This window comes from Phaethon aethereus (genome assembly GCF_964289735.1).
Source record: "Phaethon aethereus genome assembly, chromosome: 5".
Lineage (NCBI taxonomy): Eukaryota > Metazoa > Chordata > Aves > Phaethontiformes > Phaethontidae > Phaethon > Phaethon aethereus.
In genome coordinates this window covers 54,534,711-54,551,108 of record NC_138579.1, presented here as the reverse complement: position 1 = coordinate 54,551,108, position 16,398 = coordinate 54,534,711, and the positions used below count along the sequence as shown (strand labels likewise).

General features: G+C 54.2%; 2 protein-coding genes across 2 annotated transcripts in view; one reads left to right on the top strand and one right to left on the bottom strand.

The window, feature by feature from the left end:
* Nucleotides 1–3,412, bottom strand: part of TSPAN32 (tetraspanin 32) — a gene marked incomplete at its 5' end in the record, with an annotated part of 29,725 nt that extends 26,313 nt beyond the window's left edge. Inside the window, 2 exons of the mRNA XM_082000812.1 lie at nucleotides 968–1,082; nucleotides 3,347–3,412. Of these exons, the coding sequence (XP_081856938.1) occupies nucleotides 968–1,082; nucleotides 3,347–3,412 (181 nt within the window). The remainder of the gene's footprint in view (nucleotides 1–967; nucleotides 1,083–3,346) is intronic.
* A 9,353-nt stretch (nucleotides 3,413–12,765) lies between these two features.
* Nucleotides 12,766–13,834, top strand: ASCL2 (achaete-scute family bHLH transcription factor 2). Its single transcript, XM_082001026.1, has one exon. It carries the CDS (start codon nucleotides 12,977–12,979, stop codon nucleotides 13,499–13,501), a length of 525 nt encoding a protein of 174 aa, XP_081857152.1. The 5' UTR covers nucleotides 12,766–12,976; the 3' UTR covers nucleotides 13,502–13,834.
* Nucleotides 13,835–16,398: the final 2,564 nt, after the last annotated feature.

Genomic DNA, 16,398 nt, shown 5'->3' with positions numbered 1-16,398 from the left:
GGGACGCCGTGTGCTGCTAATCTGGTGCAACACCCGCCCTCCGGTTTCCTCCTGGCTACGGCAGGGTCACGGCCGGTACCCCGCCGCGGGGCGCAGGGACCGCAGTGCTGCGAAGGGCTTTGCAACCCCTCGCGCGGGGCGAAGCGCGCACAGAGCTTACGCCTGCGAGCAAAGCGAGCGGAAGCATCGCCCTGGAGCGGTGGCCGGGAAGGGAGAGGCTGCAAGGCTGGATTAAGGGCCAATCTATACAGCCCCTGGTGTGTGTGGGGAAGGGGGAGGGCTGTACCTTAGCTTTGGACTAACAAGAGCTTTTACGCCTGCCTTGTTAAGCTGAAATTGAGAACCAGGGTCTAGAGAAGGTACGAGCGTGTTGGAGTCCAGAGCATAGCTTGGGAGAAGCAGCAGATGCGAGCGCAGCAGAGGCGAGCAGAGCGTTCAGTAGCTGGGCTGTTCTCATCTCTTCGCTCTAGCCTTCTACCCGAGACTCAGTTTACAATTCTCCCTTGCGTAGGGAAAAAACCCCCACATTCCCTCTAAAAGCAGATGTTTCCATGCATTTCTCCTCCCAGCCTCAATTTTCCATCCTCTGCTTCAACTCCTGCAACAGCCCCTCTCCCCATGCTCCCGGGGCCCTTCCAGCCCCACTGCACCTTTAGGTCTGCCTGCGGCTGAGCTCCCCCTGAGCTTTCAGCGCAGCACTGGGGCGGGATGGGGAGACAAGAGGGACGGGAGCACAGGCACCAGCACCTGAGCAGCCTGTGCTCCCACAGCACCCTCCGGTGCCAGGCGTGCGCGAGTCCAATACAGACAAAAAGTGCCCCCCGGGACTGCGTTAGTCCTGATCGATCCTCCAAAAGCCAGCCCCTGCCTCCTCCCGCCATGCCTCTGCATTTCCTTCGACCGCTTTAGGGGGCTTCACAGCTCCCGGGTTCACCGAAGGTCTCACTGGGATGTGACTGCGTCATACCTGCGTGGTGGATGAGCCTGTAGGAGTTGTTCTCCAGGGAGATGTTGCTGATGAGGGTGAAATGGAGCCCGTAGTGGGTGACTGTGCTCAGCGTGGCAATGGACAAGCCCAGCAGCTGGAAAAGAAGGTTTTTAGGAAGGGATTTACAAGGCAGCAGCTCCTGCCTTGTAAATCCCAAAGCTTTGAGGTGTATCTGGATACTCCACGCAGATGCAGACCGCCTGATCATCCAAAGACCACTGTGCGTACCCCAAAATGCACATAAAAGGACAAACCCCAGACACTTGAACATACTAAAGCTCTTTTTCTCTCTTGCATAATGAGTGCACGCGACACCGCACGGCCCACGGTCTCTTGGCCAGTGCCCGTGGATGAAATTCCCACCACGTGAAGAAAACCCAGAGGATCGATGCCCTTGCAGCACACCCACGCAGACCCACCCCACTCTGCAGAGTATGCATGTGCACTTACGGGGGCTGCCAGCTTCCACAGCGGTTTTGGGCAGGGATGATGTTCCCTGCTTTGCTCTTTGCAGTGCGAGTCCCGTTGCCCGCTGCTGGCTCTATTTCCTACTGTAGAGCGCAAAGAGCCGAGCCTTGCGCTACTCTAAGTCATCTGTGCTGGCTTCTGTCTCCACGACATGCTGCTGGGCCATCCGTGTTTCTGTCCCACCCCTGAGAGCACTGGTATGCTCACGGGTTGACTACCAGCACATTACCCTCCGTGTCACCCAGAGCAAGTCCAGGTGGTGGAGGAGGAACATTTCTAATGGCCCCTGGCTCTAGGGCAGGGCTCCTTGCAGCACAACCAGTGGCAGAGCTAGGATGGAGGCACCAACAGCGGGACAGTTAAAAAGAGCTCCAACTCCAGTGTAACAAACCTGGAAAGTACGAGATGTGAAGCCACTCCTAGCTCCTAAGATAAGGTTTCATCATTTTGTGCCTTTACAGTACAGAAACTCAAGGCAACTATCCCTGTGTCAAATGTGACAGTCCGGTGTCAACATAATTCCCACTGTATGATGTTTTCTAATAGCTTTTGCTGGAGACTTACAGCTTCAGAGACTAAACACATCCAAACAGTAGCATTTGGATATGAGGAAAAATTTCTTCACTGAGAGGGTAGTCAGGCATTGGAACAGGCTGCCCAGGGAGGTGGTGGAGTCGCCATCTCTGGAAGTGTTCAAAAAACGTGTGGATGTGGCGCTTCAAGATATGGTTTAGGGAACATGGTGGCGCTGGATTAATGGTTGGACTTGATGATCTTGAAGGTCCTTTCCAACCTTAGTGATTCTGTGATTTTCTCCTTATAAATAACCTAATTTGTGGCACCTACTGATCCTCCATGCTGTGCACTACTGCGTATCTCGGCCCACGCCCAGCAAAATGCTAAGTGCAGCACCGGTTAGCTCAGATTTCTGAGAAACACCAGTGTAAAATCCTCCCAGCAGCAATAACGTGATTCTAGCTATCCACGGTGGCTGTGCCTTAACATCTCCTCTAAAAATATTTGGTACCAATCCTCCTTTGATTTCCTCCAAACGACATACTTTGTTATTTGGAAGAGAGAACAACATACAGCCACTACAGCCAACGGTTCTGAAATGTTGAAATTTGGGCAAACTATAAATTTCACGTGTGGCCCAAAAGAAGGTATTACCTTTTAATTACTATCTTTCCAAGCCACCAACCCTCTTTGAACTAAATATGGATTGTTATTATTTTTTAAGCTTGCAAGTTTTGATGAAGTCAAAAGGCAACAAGCACGTACAACTCAAAAGCATCCAAGAGAAGCCTTCCCCGCTTTCCCCCATTTCCTACCGGCTCTAACAGCAGATGCCAAGAAGCTCCGCTGGAATTTGCTTCAAAAGCTGCTAAAAAGGATCCCTAGAATTGCTTTCGCTTTGCGGTGCGGGTCCACAGGTCTCTCGCACGTACTTCCCTCGAAGCCTTGCGGTTTCGTATCCTCGCTGACCCCACCCGCAGCTGACCCCCGCCCCAGCAACAGGCGTGACTGCAGCCGGTCCATCCTCCCTCTCTTCCTCCGCGGAGACAGGAGCAAACATCTTTTTGCTGAAAACCACCCATTCTGCCGGCAGCGACCTTTCTTTTCTCCTTCAAGGCACCGCCGGGTTGTGAAAGAGCTGCGGTGGCGTGACAGCCCTGAGAAACCAGAAGTCTATCAGCGGAGGAGGGGGCGATGCTGGCGGCTGCGATAACCGCCCAGGGCGCAACGATAACGCGGGCAGTTGGCTTTGCTTGCCCTCCGCCCGCGAAAAATAGAACGTGGGAAAACCTCTCCGAGCTGGGACGGGAAAGGCAACCAGTCACCTCGATTCTGCAGAGACACCCCCCGTCCCCCCCAAACCTGCCTGCTCACCATGACACAGAGGTTGGTCACCAGCAGCTGGCACTTGGTGGTCCTCATCCCACACCTCAGTCCCATGGCTGCTTGTCCCCAGAAGGAGCTGGCAGTTGGTCCCTCCAGCTCTTGATAAAGCCCGGGTTTCCACCAAAAGGAGGCATGGCCACAGCGGGGCCTCTCGGGAAGTGTAGTCCCCACCACGTGCCGATGCACCTCCTCCGGCCCGATTATTAAATCTTGTTTAGAGCAGTTGCCTTCTGCCTGGGCTCTCGGTGGGCTGCCATCAGCTCCGACACTCAGCCAGCTGGGAAAGGAGAAAAGGCATGCAGAAAAACAGTCTTTCACAGAGTTGGGAGCAAAGCTCCTTAAAAAAAATTTTTGAAACTGTTCAATCAAGAGTCAGTATCAAAATACCCTGTTTTTGACTTTCACTGGGAGGTAGTTTTGCTTAACGAACATTGTCACTAACTATCTTTTTTTTAAATCTGCATAAATAGTATCTTGGGAAAAAGTTTAGGAAAATGTTATTTAGAAAAAAATAACCTGTTGTTTAAAGAAGACATCAAAACCCCCAAACTGCTTAAGAGTCTTCCCTCCCCATTTAAAAACCACCACATGGCAATAACCTTTGGCAGAGACTCTATTAAAACTTCTATTTGCAGAGGAGGGGAAAAAAAAAATCCCCTTGGTAGTATTTTATTCAAGAAAATGGCGATATGTAAATATAAACCCCTGCTCAGGAGACTCTCATCGTCCATGGACGTTTTGACTTTGTCCTTTCCCCTCTCCTAGCACTAAAGACCCCATGGACCCATGGCTACAGAAGACTCGGGTGACTGCTGGATGCGTATTTCCCCAAAGAAAATCGCAAATAAGCCTCGAGAACAATCTAGCCAAAGAATGACTGAGTGCCTTAATCATCCATAGTTTTGGAGCTAGACTGGGGGAAAAGAGGTGAAACAGAAGAATGGAAAATAGTTGCACTCTCCCCAGGTGGCAAAGAAGGGGGGGAAAAGGTAAAACCATCCCACATCAGTAACTGTAGCCACAGGAAAAGAGCAAAGAAGAAAGAGGAGGGGACAGAAAAAAGGAAGGAAGATGCATTTTGTAGAGCAAAGAGAAGCAAGAGAAAGTGAGTGCCACAAAATTGCGTGCACAGGAAAAAGCATGTCATGATTTTCTGACTACATCACCAGCTTTCTTGCAAGCTTTCTTACAAAATGTCTTGGTTGCAACCTCCTGAAACACCAATGAGAGCTGCCACAGCCGTTTCCGAAAACAGGCGTCCCCCATGGCTCGTGGGTCCCTGCCCTGGTGGGGGTCCCTGATGCCCAGTGGGAGACACTGATGTACACACGTGCACACAGAGACCTGCCTACTCCAGCTGGCAGCTGGAAACCACCTGAGAAAGACCAACAGATGGACAGCAGAGACGGAGAGTGTGGTCACTTAGGGAAGTGATCATGCCCCTGTACTCGGCACTGGTGAGGCCACACCTCAAACACTGGGCTCAGTTTTGGGCCCCTCACCACAAGAAGGATGTTGAGGTGCTGGAGCATGTCCAAAGAAGGGCAACGAAGCTGGTGAGGGGTCTGGAGCACAAGTCTTATGAGGAATAGCTGAGGGAACCCGAGTTGTTCAGTCTGGAGAAGAGGAGGCTGAGGGGACACCTTATCACTCTCTATAACTACCTGAAAGGCAGCTGTGGTGAGGTGGGTGTTGCTCTCTTCTCCCGAGTAACCAGCGATAGGACAAGAGGAAATGGCCTCAAGTTGCACCAGGGGAGGTTTAGATTGGATATTAGGAAAAGTTTCTTTACTGAGAGAATGGTCAAGCATTGGAACAGGCTGCCCAGGGAGGTGGTGGAGTCACCGTCACTGGAAGCATTCAAAAAACGTGTGGACGTGGCACTTTGGGACATGGTTTAGTGGGCATGGTGGTGTTGCATTGATGGTTAGACTTGATGACCTTAAAGGTCTTTTCCAGCCTTAACGATGCTGTGATTCTGAGAGCAGTGGGGAGAGGACTACAGAGAGAAGGGAACAGGCTGACGAGGCAGCTGATGCCCGGCCACCCATGCCCAGGAGGCAGGCCCCCCAGGGACAGGCGAGGTGGGGAAAGTGCCTTATAAAACGCTGCGGGGGCGTTAGGACTGCATCCGAACGCAGAGCTGTTAGCATCCGTCATTTCTTCTGGCCCTACGGGACAGACGGTTGTGTCGTCACCTGCATTTTTAAAGGCAAGGTCCACTGGGTATAAAGGCAGCAGGATTGGTCCACAGGTGGAGTTACAGGTTAAATCTGGAAGGGTTGCAAGAAGGTACGAAGCGCAGCTCTGTGTGTAAAACCAGCTGGGGACGCCCAAGCCCGAGCGACGGCCAGTTAGAAGCGAGGGCGCAGCCGTGGCACCTACCGCCAGCGCGCCCGGAGCCCGTGTCACAGCGAGGGACAGGAGAAAAACCATGCAGCCCATCTCCATTTTCCCCTAGACCCCGGTTTCCTTCCCCAAGCCTAAACGCGTGCCACCGAAGGGAGACCCGTGCAAGGCCAGATCTCACGCTAGAGGTCCCCACAGGCCAGCAGAACCCCTTCCCGAAGGCCGGGATGCTTCAGCTGGGCTTTCGGAAGGGATGGGCCGCTCCCTTCCCAGTTCCACAAAGGTCTCCTCTGTCCCTGCGAGAGCCTCGCACCTCACCGCACGACCACCTGAGAGGCCGCAAAATCGTCATCTACGCCCCTTGAACGAGCTCCTAGTCTCTCCACAAAAGATGCTCTACCTCCTTTTGTCTCCAGCTGTAAAAACGGGCATCTCCACTGCCTCACCAGGCTGGGGAGTCTGTAACTTTAAAGTCTGTAACTTTAAACACCTGGGTTTAAACACATGTTTCCTTTGGCTCAGTTGCAAATGCCTACTCCTGGGTAGTTTGCCCATGTCCTCTGATGCTTCTCTCACCTCCAGCGCTCAGCCTTCGTGCCCGCTCCCTCCACTAGCTGCTCTGGCACTGCGCTGGGGTTGGGGGTGGAGGGATTTTCTGCTGTTTCTCTTTCCTCCATCTTACTCTATATCCCAGATAAGTATGGCTTGAAAGATTTCTGGTTGGGGCAGAACATACGTGAATCTCTAACATCAAAAAAATAAAAAGAGCAAAAGTTACTCCCCCCCCCCCCCCAAGAAAGTCAACAGTAGGAGCATTAGCAGAGCTGGGAGATTAAGAGGTTGGGCTCTGAGCGAGGCGCATCGGGCACATGCAAGGGCACTGCCGAAGCGAGTGCAGGGGCAGCACACGTGCTCATCTTACCTGTGGCCATTGAAACAGGGTTGTATTAGGTTTGCATGGCAAGGTTTTTGTAGCCGGAGGGCTACAGTGAGAAGCTGCTAGGAGCTTCCCCTACGTCCAATAGAGCCAACGCCAGCTGGCTTGAAGATGGACCCGCTGCCGGCCAAGGCTGAGCCCATCAGGGACAGTGGTAGCACCTCTGGGATAACAGAGTTAAGAATGGGGAAAAAAAGCTGGGCAACTGCAGCCAGAGGGAGGAGTGAGAATATGAGAGAGAAACGACCCTGCAGACACCAAGGTCAGAGCAGAAGGAGGGGCAGGAGGTGCTCCAGGCACCGGAGCAGAGATTGCCCTGCAGCCTGTGGTGAAGACCATGGTGAGACCGGCTGTGCCCCTGCAGCCCACAGAGGACCCCACGCTGTAACAGGGGGATGCCCGAAGGAGGCTGTGACCCCGTGGGAAGCCTGTGCTGGAGCAAGCTCCTGGCAGGACCTGTGGCCCCTTGGAGAGAGGAGCCCACGCTGGACCAGTGGACTTGTGACCCTGTGGGGGACCCAGGCTGGAGCAGTCTGTTCCTGAAGGACGGCACCCTGTGGAAGGGACCCAGGCTGGAGCAGTTCGTGAAGAACTGCAGCCCATGGGAAGGACTCATGTTGGAGAAGTTTGTGGAGGACTGTCTCCCGTGGGAGGGACCCCATGCTGGAGCAGGGGAAGAGTGTGAGGAGTCCTGCCTCTGAGGAGGCAGGAGCAGCAGAGACAGCGTGTGATGAACTGACCACAACCCCCATTCCCCGTCCCCCTGTGCTGCTGAGAGGGAGGACGTAGAAAATCGGGAGTGAAGTTGAGCCTGGGAAGAAGGGAGGGTGGGAGGTGTTTTAAGATTTGGTTTTAGTTCTCACTACCCTACTCTGATTCGATTGGCAATAAATTAAATTAATTTCCCCAAGTCAAGTCTCTTTTGCCGATGACGGTAATTGCTGACTGATCTCTCCTTGTCCTTATCTCGACGCACGAGCTTCTCATTACACTTTCTCTCCCCTGTCCAGCTGAGGCGGGGAGTGACAGAGCGGCTCTGCTGGGCACCCAGGGTCAACCCACCACAGGGGTCTTTACAACACACAGATTTCTACAGGATTAAATTTCTGCTGGGCACCTTGTCATTGGCATACGCCTGCCTCAGCCGCTCGCTGCCCAGGGAGCCCTGGCGAGAAGCAGGGTGTCCCCCCCTGGCCCCATCCCGTCCTCGAAGCCAGCGCGGGGGCTGGACGGCAGCGTGGCTTTTCCAGCAAGACTCGGCCTTCTGCCTGCCCTGCTGGGCTTTATCAGTTGGTCCCCTTTGCAAGAGCACAACTTACCGCTCCCAAATGCAGCACAAAAACCACAGGTGACCACAGCTCCCGCCTGCCGCTGCCTCCCTTATCGCTGGTTATCAGCTGGAGCATGGGAAGAGGGCAACGAAGTTGAGCCCAGGTGCCCTCTTCCTCCAGCCCTGTGGCAGCTTGCAGCCTTCTCTTGGGCTGCAACCCCAGCGGCACGGGTGTCGGAAGGATGTGCCGCCTCATCCGGAAGGAAAGGATTGATTTAAAAAAAGGGAACAAAGACCGATCGTATTTTTTGCAGACCTAAAAAGCCTCCAATCCTTTTCCAAGCTGGAGGGAAACACTGCCCACAGTCAGATGGGTATCCTAAAAGAGCTGGGGGATTTTCTGTGTTAATGCTGCGTGGGGTGAACTTGGGAGACGAAACATAAATGGAGGAAAAGAGGCTGAATTCGTGCTAGCGCTTTCTTGCCATCCACTTTTCTGGCTCTGGCCCTGTCGGTGCAGCCACCAGCAATGCAACAGCAGCACCCCAGCCTGCGCCGCTTCAACTCCAGCCAGGCAGCAGGTAAGAGCTTTGGGGCGCTGATACTTGTGCTCCTGCGAAAGGATGTGCTGGAGGCAGGGGAGAGGAGGTTGCCCCAGGAGGCAAAACTATGCCCATCGTCCAGGCAGGACGTGTCCGTGCCAGGTCTCTGCTGCCTCTCGGAAGCCTTCTCCTTTGCCAGCCCACACCATCGTTAGAGAAAATACCTCTCCTCCACGGCAGAAAATAGCTCCAAATGTGCCAGATTGACAAGTGTCACTGGCTCAGCCAGTTCGGTCCCTCAGCTGCTGCCCGTAACACGGCTATATTGACCCTAGAGCTCACTCGTAAATAAAACACACCCATATCAAACCGCGCCAAAGCCGTATGGACGACGGGAAGCCAGGGAGACCTTGCAGCCCGCATCTGCCTTTCCGGGTGCATCACAAGGAAGCATTGTAAAGGCTGCTGAGCATTCATATAGCACATACGCACAATCAAAGAGAAAAATCAACTTTTAAACCCAGGGCCGTCTCTTTTCAAGAAGGGAAGGAGAGGAGAAAAGGGGGAGGTGCTGGCTTTTGCCAAGCTTCAGATGCACCATACAACTGCGCTCCGAATGGAACCAAGGCTGGCTGGAGGCTGCCTTGGAAGAAACAAAACCAGGGAGAAATCATAAAATTTCCAAAGGGCTTTTCTATTTATTATTATTTCCACAGTCTGTCTTAGAAATCCTCCAGGGATTCCCAGGCATTTTCAAATTAATTGTAGGTGAGCAACAAAAAGTCAGAAGAGTTATTAAAAAAAAGTTCACCAAGACCAAGAAAGATTGCATTTCGAAAGAGCATAAGCTGAAGACAGGGAGTTCCCTTCGAAGAATAAACTCAGATAAACTTCTTTCCCCCCACAAAGTGAAACAACTGCACTCATAGCTCTAAAGCACACCTCCCTACGTAAAATAAATTCTTTTTTCTTTTCCACGTGGTATCTAATCGCAAACCATGACTGCCCAGGAGCCAGCTGTGCAAGCGATAGACCTGAAGACACAACTCTGGCCCTGCTCTTAGTTAACCAACGTGAGCAGAGCCCAGCCTGGTAAACGGGGATTCACCTGCTCACCAAGAACGGGGCTGCTCGACTGCCCGCCGCCATTTCTTTCTGGCATTTGCCCTCTTGAGCCTTAATTGCAATGGGACCTCTATTGCTTTCCACTGAGATCCAGAAAGTTTTGGCAAAAAAAAAAAAAAAAAAAAAAAAAAAAAAAAAAAAGGCAAAAAGCTCCTGTCAGCTGCGCGGCGGGATGGACCCAGCACCTCGTCCGCCGCGCTCCCGTCGGCACACGCGCCGAGTCAGGTGGCAGCCGTCTTGCTCTCACCTGGGGCAGATGCAAGAAATAACGCACAGCGTCAGGGCTCGGAGGCACGTCACCGCGGAGCCACCCTCTCTCCGAGCAGAGTTTGCCCACCTTGCACCACGCTGGCCGAGGCCACGCAGGGCTGCGAGGTGTCCACACCGACCACGCGTTTATCAATTTTTGCCTTATCTGTGCCAGGAGAGGGTTTCTTCTCGCCACCCTCTGGGGACGGGTAGCACATTGCTGGATGCTCTCTCTTCCCAGATTACGATCAGGAAGTTGATTGTGAACACAGGCAGTGTTTAATGATGTCTTGTTCTACTGGATCTTACACAGTCATTAACTTTATAAAGAGATTTCAAATAAGATTACATTTCTCAGAGTACGAGACGTACCTGCCTTCCTTCAGACTATCGGGAAAACAGCTGTATTGTTAAGAAAGCGCAAGCAGTTGCTTTGTACTGTGTGCTCAGGCCCAGACCCGGCAGTCACATCCGGAAAGACGCGTCGCCATCAGCAGCCCTGAAGCCGATTTGGGCAAGTCAAGTTTGTCCCTGAGCTGGGCATGGAATCACTGGGGCTGGAGGCTGCACGCTCTCCCTCGAGATTGGATTTACTGGCGTTTGAGCTGTGCGTTATTAACGAAAAAAAAATCCCCGTAGTTATTTTTGTACGATAAAAACCCAGTCATTACTCTTGAGCGTGGCTCTTCGATACAGAAGGTTTTCTCTTGAAAAGCTTCAAAGTCTGCAGCTTCCTCTTTCCTGTGAGAAAGGCTTGCATCAGCAATTAAAGATGGGGTAATAAAAGAACATCGATATTACTCCACTGCAGTAATGCCCTTTCTGCCGAAGCCGCTGCCGCCAGCGAGCGCAAGGGAAGCCCCCTGCGCCAGCCGAGACAGCGCTGCAGATGCTGAAGACAAGCGCCAGCGCTACATGGCTTGAGCTGAGCGAGCGATCCTGCGAGCGCTCGCGCGCACAAGCCCATTTATACGTGCAAGCAGCTCCCCTGCGCTTCCCAGGAAACCCCCGGGAAAAACGCTGCCGCCTGCGCCCCGCGCCACGAGCCGCTCCTCTTGGGCCAAACCCTTCAGTGGAGCCGCTCACGGTTTTTCCCCCAGGTCTACGGCACAGCCCAGAACGCCTTGAAAGCCACTGAATTTGGGTGCTAAGCCTGACGCGCGCTGGAGTGGGAGTACCAGAAACGCGAAGCGCTCGCGGGCTCCTTCCTGTCGCTTCCAGGAATTTCAGCCCGGCTGCCTGCGACGCTGCAGCCGGCCTCGCTCCTTCACCCGCTGCCATTGCAACCCATAAAATGCTGGGGAAAATCTTTCTCTTCCAACGTGGTGAAGCCTTACTGCTCGCTAAATACCCCACACAGGTAGAAAAAAGCCCCCGCCGTGTCACACCTAGAAATCATGGATGGCTCTTTGTGTTACTATTTTTGGCTTAGATACACCCTAGGAGCATCACCGGAACAGTTCAGGGTAGCCTGGGGGATACAGCTCCGTACTTTGATACCCGAGTCGTGCCGCAGAGCCTCACTGGCACCTGTCTGTGTGGTGCCAGCTCTGCCGCGGGCACGCACACGTCCCTGCCACCAAGTCGCTGCCAGAGACACCGGCTTTGAGCACCTTCCTGAAAGGGGGTTATGTTCCCTGCCAAAAAATGAAGCCTTGTAACCAGACTGCCTCAAACCTCCCTGCCCGTGCACCTCTGGGTGGAGGGAGACCCTGCAGAAGGCAATTAGTACTGCTCTTACTCTAATTAACAGCTAAGCCTCAAGTGGATGAGCACCCTCAATCTCCTGCAGAGGGTCACACCGAGGGGTTGCAGGAGCACCAGCTCGGCGGTTGGCACAGGGGACGAGGCAGAAGGGGCCTGAGCCGACCCCGCCAAAGCCAGTGGAAGGGTCTGTGGGAGATGTTTTAGCATCACGCTGGTTTGTTTTCTGGTGGGGTTTTTTTTGTTTTTTTTTTAAGGCTGGTCAGGAGCAAAGCCCCGAGGACAGCACATCTTGCAAGCTGTGCTGAAGCCGAGAGCGGATCGCAGCCCCTGGGCGGTGGGTGCGTGTAGCACCCCCTCCATCCACCCCTCTTATTTAGCAAAACGCCGGGCAAGTTATTTCTCACCACAAGCGCCCAGAATACCCAGCAGCAGCTCCGCCGTCCTCCCCGCGAAGTTCAGCTATCCGAAAGCACCTTCCCCTGCTGCTCCTCCCCCCGGGGCCGGCAGCAAGGCAGCCCCTGAGCCACAAAAAGTGCATTTTTCTCCTCTCCACGCCTTTATCCTCGAAACGCTCATTTAAGCCCGAAAAGCCCGAGCGGCCTTCGCCAGGTGACCCGCGCAACTGCTGCACGTTCGTATGATTATTTTTGGGGGTAGATGGGACAAAGCGGAGACCCGGCGTGCCCCGGCCGGCAGCCAGGCGCCCGCCGCGCTCCGAGCCTGGAGGTTGGCGGCCCGGCTGCTCCCACGCCCCGCTCCGCGAGGGCAGCCGCGCTCCGCGGCGGCACGGTGACACACACGGTGCCCGCTTTTGGGGCGGGGGTGGGGGGAATGGCACGTTTGGGAGGGACGGGACCCGGGGGTTGGCACCGCAGCGGTGTGCTGGGAGGGGGAGGAGGCGGGGCGCGAGGGGAGCCCCTCCCTCGGATAATAATAAAAATGAAATTGAAATAAAATATTAAAAATGTAAAACCAGAAGCGGCGATAAAAGGACAAAGTCGCAAAAGGAGGGAGGGGAGCGCACCCCCCCCAGCCCGCGGGCGGGGCGGCGGCGGCGGGGGGGGGGGGTGCCGGGGCTGGCGGCGCCACGCGCCGGGCGCGCGCGGGGGCGGGGGCGCGCGCGGGCGGAGGGCGGGTGGGGGGCGCGGCGGCGGGCGCGCGTGGCGCGGCGTGCGCGGCGCGTGCGGCCGGCGGGGGTTCGCGAGCGGCGGCGCGTTGATAAGGGCCGCCCGGCGGCAGCGGCGGCCGCAGAGGCGCGGAGCGGCGGCGGGAGAGGACGGGGGAGGGAATAGCCGCCCCCGCGCTGCCCCCCCCCCTTCCCTTTTAGTGCCGCCTAAGTTTCTTTTAAAAAAAAAATATTTTTTTTTAAATCTTTTTTACTTTTTTTTTTTTTTTTCCCCCGCGCGCTTCCCGCCAGCCGCCGCCGTGGCCGCCCGGCGATGAACGGCGGGGCCCTGCCGCCGCTGCCCCCCGCCGCCCCCCGCGGCCGCCGGCGGCCCGCCTCCCCCGAGCTGCTGCGCTGCAAGCGCCGCCTGGCCTTCGCCGCCCTGCCGGGCACCGGAGCGGCGGCGGCGGCCGCCGTGGCCCGTCGTAACGAGCGGGAGCGCAACCGCGTGCGGCTGGTCAACCTGGGCTTCGCCGCCCTCCGCCAGCACGTCCCGCACGGCGCCGCCAGCAAGAAGATGAGCAAGGTGGAGACCCTCCGCTCCGCCGTCGAGTACATCCGCGCCTTGCAGCGGCTCCTCGACGAGCACGACGCCGACGCCGCCGCCTTCCCCGACGGCCGCGGGCGGGTGGCCGTCGGGGAAGGCGGCGGCGGCGGCGGCTACTCCTCCGCTTCGCCCTCCTTCGCCTCCTCCGTGCCCGGCTCGCCCTGCTCCTCCGAGGAGAGCGGCTACGACGCGGCGCTCAGCCCCGACGAGCGGGAGCTGCTGGACTTCACCAGCTGGCTGGGGAGCTACTGACCCGGCGGAAGGTGAGCGGAGAGCCGGCGGGGAGGGGAGGGCAAGGGGGTGCCGCTTCCCCCATCCCCGGGGGAGCGGGGCACGTACCTATCGCGGCTCTTTGCAAATCTCTCCGCAGCCGCGCTCAGCCTGCCGTACCTCAGCGCCCTCGTTCTCCGCAGCAGCCAGCACACCCCCCACCCCACCCCCGCCCAAAAAACAACACTCCCACCCCGGCGGGACCCCGCTGGCTGCTTTCCTCGCCGGGTTCACCCGTCGTCTTCGGTCTGTGGAAAGTGCAATGGTGTAGCTGACCGCGGGGCTCCGCTACCTGCGCCGGGGCAGCGGCCCCGCCCGCCGGGGGCTGCCGACGGAGAGGAGGCCCGAGCGCTCCCGCTTCCCCTCATGGCTGCTTTCTGGTGTCGCCTTGGAGGGGCCGGGGGGGGGGGGAAGAGGGGGGATTAAAAACACTTGATGCTTCCTTGTTTCTGGAGGGGGAGGGGAATTTTTTTATCATGTCGGATTCTATTTTATATGTAACTTGAACTGCCTGTGGGAACACTGGTGTATGAAGACTTATTTTTGTACAAGAAACCTTAGGGAAAAGGGGTGAGGAGATGGGTCTATTTTTAGCAAGTCCTATTCCCTTGTTCTTGAACACTGCCAGCTAGAATGTTTTGGGAACACACACAGTTTAGATTAAAAAGGTGGGTGTTTTTTTTCCTCTCCAAACACTTTAGTAAAAGACTGTAAAGTTATGTTGTGTCTTAATGTGGTGTCCGAGTTTGCCTGGTGTGAAGGTCCACTTCTCTGACAACTGAAGTTTTTTTAAAAAAAGGAAAATGTATTGAAGGCATTTTTGTATGCACTTGCTAGGAGTTCTTAAGTTGTACATATGCAGTTTTTAAAAGAGTATCATATTTTATGTAAATTGACTTTATAAATAAAAATCTATTTATAAATGGCTTCAGGGCTGTAAGATGCATGTATTTGCTCAAGGTAACTTCTGCCTCAGGGGGTGGGAGAGGGGCGTGATGCCAGATGCAGCAGTGAGGCAGTTCTGGATCAAGTTTCACATGCAGAAGGGAATAGGGAGCCACACAGCATAATCCCCAGGTTTGTGTTTTTGCCCCCCATTCAAGCTTTATGAGCTCAGCACTTGATGCAGGTACTGCAGAGATGCTGTATGGGGACATGCAGGTGTGTCTAGGAGACAGGGCAGGTTCAGCGCCGATAACTCCTTCCATGGGGCATGCAGAAGGTGCTGTCGGCTGTGCTGCCCTTGCCTACAGTGATGGGAGAGTCATGGGAAGGTAAGGAGGGAGCGGTAGCTGAAGTTGGTTTGTCCTGGCAGCTCCTCTCGGGACTTACGTTGGGGTGCCTTTATTCAGGGGAGCCACATTTCTGAGAACAGTGTTGTCATTTAAAACCCACACATAACCAACAGTGTCCCACTTGGACCTGCTCCGGCTTCAGCTGCGTGTACATAGACTTCATCTAAAGGCAATAAGCAAACATGAATTGCTCCTTAGAAACTATTGTCAGAGACTCCTAAGCTCTCTCCATTAATTTTGGGCTCATGCTGAAGACCTGCTTCAGTGGAAGTGAGCCAGAGGTAAGACAGATTGCTGTGGAACAAAACACAGTGATGATGGCATGAAAAACTACAGCGGAGGCTGTTACTTCCCTTCAGTAGCTCTACTGAATGTTACCAGTAGAATGGAGCACAATGGGCTGGCCTATAAGAATATGCTGAGTGAACATAAAGCAGAAAGGGTTATTAAAATTGACCTACTTTGCAAGGGACTGTGTGTGTAATCTCTCTGCTGTGTCAGTACTGGGAAGGTAGAAGTTTTCAGGAGTCTGATCACTTATCAGTCCCAAATTCAGTAGCTGCAGTGGGTGCTCTGTAATTCAGATCTGTAAGAGTATTTCACAGACATAATTCCATGTGAAGAGAAAAACAAAACCACCATGGGAAAAATGCAGGCTCTAAGAGCAAGCAGCATTTAGGAGCAATAGTTCTTGTGCTTCAAGTTTATTCCCTAATCAGAGTTGCTGTAATAATGCTGCCCTTTGAAAGGCCCTGGGAATTGAAGTGCTTAATAAATCTCTTGCAAAGGTTTTGCCCTGTATGGCTCTTCAGCAGCCCCACAGGTAGGAGTGAGAGCTGTGAGCTGATCTGGGTTGGCAGCAGCAGATACGGCTGGGGGGGGGTGTGGGGTGTGTGACATGGTACCTTTCCCCAGGTGGGGTTTAGGGGCTTTGTCCTCACAGATGACCTCCAAAAACTCAGTCAGCTTTTCCAAGCAAAATCAGGACTGCTGTGTTTATCTGCACAATGTATGGCAGAATGCATTTGTTTAGGGAGTTTTACTACCACTTGGCATGTTTGTTTTCCTTCCTTAGGAGCACTGATCATTTTCCTCTTTCCAAAAGCGGTATTTAGCTCTCACTCAGGTAACTCCCAGCATCATTACTAGGTTCATCAGATCACCCAAGATACTGTTGCAGCAATATTAAAGCAGCATCAACTGTAACTCTATTGGCAAGAAATTAGCTGTGAACTGTTTTCACTTAAGCAATATTAATATTTGGGGGGGGCGGGGAAAGAGCATAGTCAGCATCACAAGTTACCTTAATGTTTTCAGCTGGTCTTTCAGTAGAAACTAAATAGGGGGAAAATCGGGAAAGTACAATTTACTTTGCAAAAACCAAAGTGGTCATCAGCCTTCCAAACACCTGGGGGGAAAGAGGGTGTGGGGGGAAGGACGTATGCCTGTTTTAGAAACACAAGATGGACAGAGGGACTTCTATCCCCAACCACGGTGACCACAAGTCACTAGCAGATTCTCAGATCGAGCTGCTAAAGAGGCTACATCAGAGAGAAGAGTATTAAATCATTCTGCCCTTTTAAG

Coding starts and splice junctions, on each gene's coding strand:
- ASCL2 (XM_082001026.1), top strand. CDS start 12,977: ATGAACGGCGGGGCCCTGCCGCCGCTGCCCCCCGCCGCCCCCCGCGGC.